Genomic DNA, 2406 nt, shown 5'->3' with positions numbered 1-2406 from the left:
ACAACCACTCTTACTCCAAATTAAAGAAGCTTCAATGCAACCATTATTATATAATAAACATTTAATGAAGTACGAGGTAGTCCACATAGGGTGGGCAGGAGCTGTGGTGGATGCGTCAATCAAACACGGGACTTTCATCCAGGAAACCACAGTGAATGTCCTGTGTGAAACTAAAGGCAAGTAAGTCACATGAGTTGCTCATATGATAGTCATGTAAATCATTAGTCAGTCAAGTTAACCATGTTTTTTTTGTTGCCAAAACCTTCCTGTGTAGAAGGGAGTTTGTTTTGAAAAGACACTATGCATTTTTTTAGGTTAGCTTTTGTTCTTCTAAGGTTACCACCGTTAGTTTATTTCTAATATATTATTAATTATCAAACCGTGCACACGCTGGCAAGGTAACACTACTTAGTCGTCATGGACATGCTGTTAAAGGAAATTCTAACCAGCGTTTGAGAAGAGGAACAACATGTCACAGCATTTGTTCCTCCCCGGCTCCCTTTACAGTAGGGACCCAACGGAAGTCGTTGTTCCGGTGAATTGTGACCGACACCGATCGCGAGGCGTTTGTTTGAACGGACGCAAACATTGACGACATCTTCTGCCTTCGCTCTAAACTCTTTACATTTTATCCAGTAAGTGTATTTGGGATTTTAAAGTTATACAATCACAAAGAAATAGATATTTAGCTAAACGCTAAGCTAAAGTTCCGGTTCGAGGAGACTTCTGTTGTGCTAACATCAGCTAGTTAGCTAGTTAGCTGGTTAGCTGCTTCGTTTTAAAAGCGGTCGAAATGTTAAGCTTGTGAGGTATTCACTTTTTTTTATGGTTAAATTGAGAGAGTGATGCTTGCTCAAGCCTATATAAAGTAATTGGTTTTACAGTGACTGAGTCGCGCATGTTGTTTTATTATACCAACGTATATATTAACAGTAGTAGCAGCAGTCGTAGTAGTAGTAGTCGCTTAAATGCTGAAGAAAGGGAGCTATTTACTTGAATGAAGTATTATTCTTATTGTCTTTTTGATTGTACGATGACTAAGCCAAATATGTAGCTTTTTTTAATATTAAAACCCTATAGCGATACAATCGCTTACATTACAAAATCTAAATATCTGCTTGCCTCTGCATGAGCTTGTGTTTATATTACACCCATCTTCTTTAGAGCATCTGGGACTCTCATCTCAGCGAGGATGACTGATAGATACAACATCCACAGTCAACTGGAGCATCTTCAGTCCAAGTACATCGGTACAGGACATGCCGACACCAGCAAGTGGGAATGGCTGGTCAACCAGCACAGAGACTCATACTGCTCCTACATGGGACATTTTGACCTGCTCAACTACTTCTCCGTCGCTGAAAACGAGAGCAAAGCACGTGTCCGTTTTAACCTGATGGAGAAGATGCTTCAACCATGTGGGCCACCAGCAGACAAACCAGACGATGCCTAGATTACACTGGAGTGAGCTGTGGATTTTTTTTTACAGGATGTTTTTTTGACATGCAGCTTGGTTTTCTACAAAAGTGAAAGAAATTAGTATGAAGCCGTTCATGGTGTTAAGGGTTTTTCAGAGGAGATAATGGACAACAAAGTGGTGTCCTAGCATCTGTCAAATATTTCTATTAACTGATGGAGCTGTATTGGTTGGAATTTGTGTTATGATTTAATAAAAATATGTTACCCTTTGAGATTAAGTCATTTCTTATCATAAAGTCAATACCCAGGCAACATTAATGGGTGTAAAATTCAAGTTAGACCAGCAAAAAGTGACTTAGTGCAGTGTTGGGCCACAGCTACACTCAACAAAAATATAAACGCACAAAGAAAAACTTGTAGTTATTGTTATGTGACAAAACAGAGTAACTATCCAAAAATAACAGTACAACTTTATCAATAAAGTGGCTTTAATTTGCGAGCATTAGGATCAATTTCAAAACAAAAGTCCTGGAGTAATGGCAGGAAGAACACAATGATGATCCAAGTTCACAAACTTCAACAACGTGGGTTCCTGACTGTCTGCGCTGAAATCCGCCTGTTGTGCAGATCAACAGTCTCACCAGCAGTTCTGGTCGCTGGGCAGAACCGATCACGGAGGTGCTGGAGCCGCATGTACCAGTCCTGAGCGGGCGTGGTAACACGTGGCCAGCGGGCATGTGCACGGTTCGCTGTCGTTCCAGTCTCTCTGAAACGAGTCCACAGGCGGCTGACAGTGGAATGATGCACATTCAGTTGTGTTGCCACAGCTGTAACGCTCAACCCAGCACTCAGCACGCCAATGGCACGCTCCCTCCTTTGTGACATCTGTGGCATATTGACAAGTGACAAAAGTCCACATTTTGGGGTGCCCTTTTATTGACCAGACCAGAAGGAGTGTCTGTGTACTGGTCACGCATATTGACCACC

At 41.5% G+C, this 2406-nt stretch overlaps 1 protein-coding gene across 1 annotated transcript; it reads left to right on the top strand.

Moving 5' to 3' along the window:
- The first annotated feature begins 499 nt into the window (after positions 1-499).
- sf3b5 (splicing factor 3b, subunit 5) lies at positions 500-1691 on the top strand. Its single transcript, XM_084021258.1, has 2 exons — positions 500-635; positions 1165-1691. The coding sequence occupies exon 2, from the start codon at positions 1193-1195 to the stop codon at positions 1451-1453; it is 261 nt and encodes an 86-aa protein (XP_083877384.1). The 5' UTR covers positions 500-635; positions 1165-1192; the 3' UTR covers positions 1454-1691.
- Positions 1692-2406: the final 715 nt, after the last annotated feature.

Source organism: Eutrigla gurnardus (genome assembly GCF_963514095.1).
Source record: "Eutrigla gurnardus genome assembly, chromosome: 11".
NCBI lineage: Eukaryota > Metazoa > Chordata > Actinopteri > Perciformes > Triglidae > Eutrigla > Eutrigla gurnardus.
This window is presented reverse-complemented; position numbering and strand designations above follow the sequence as displayed.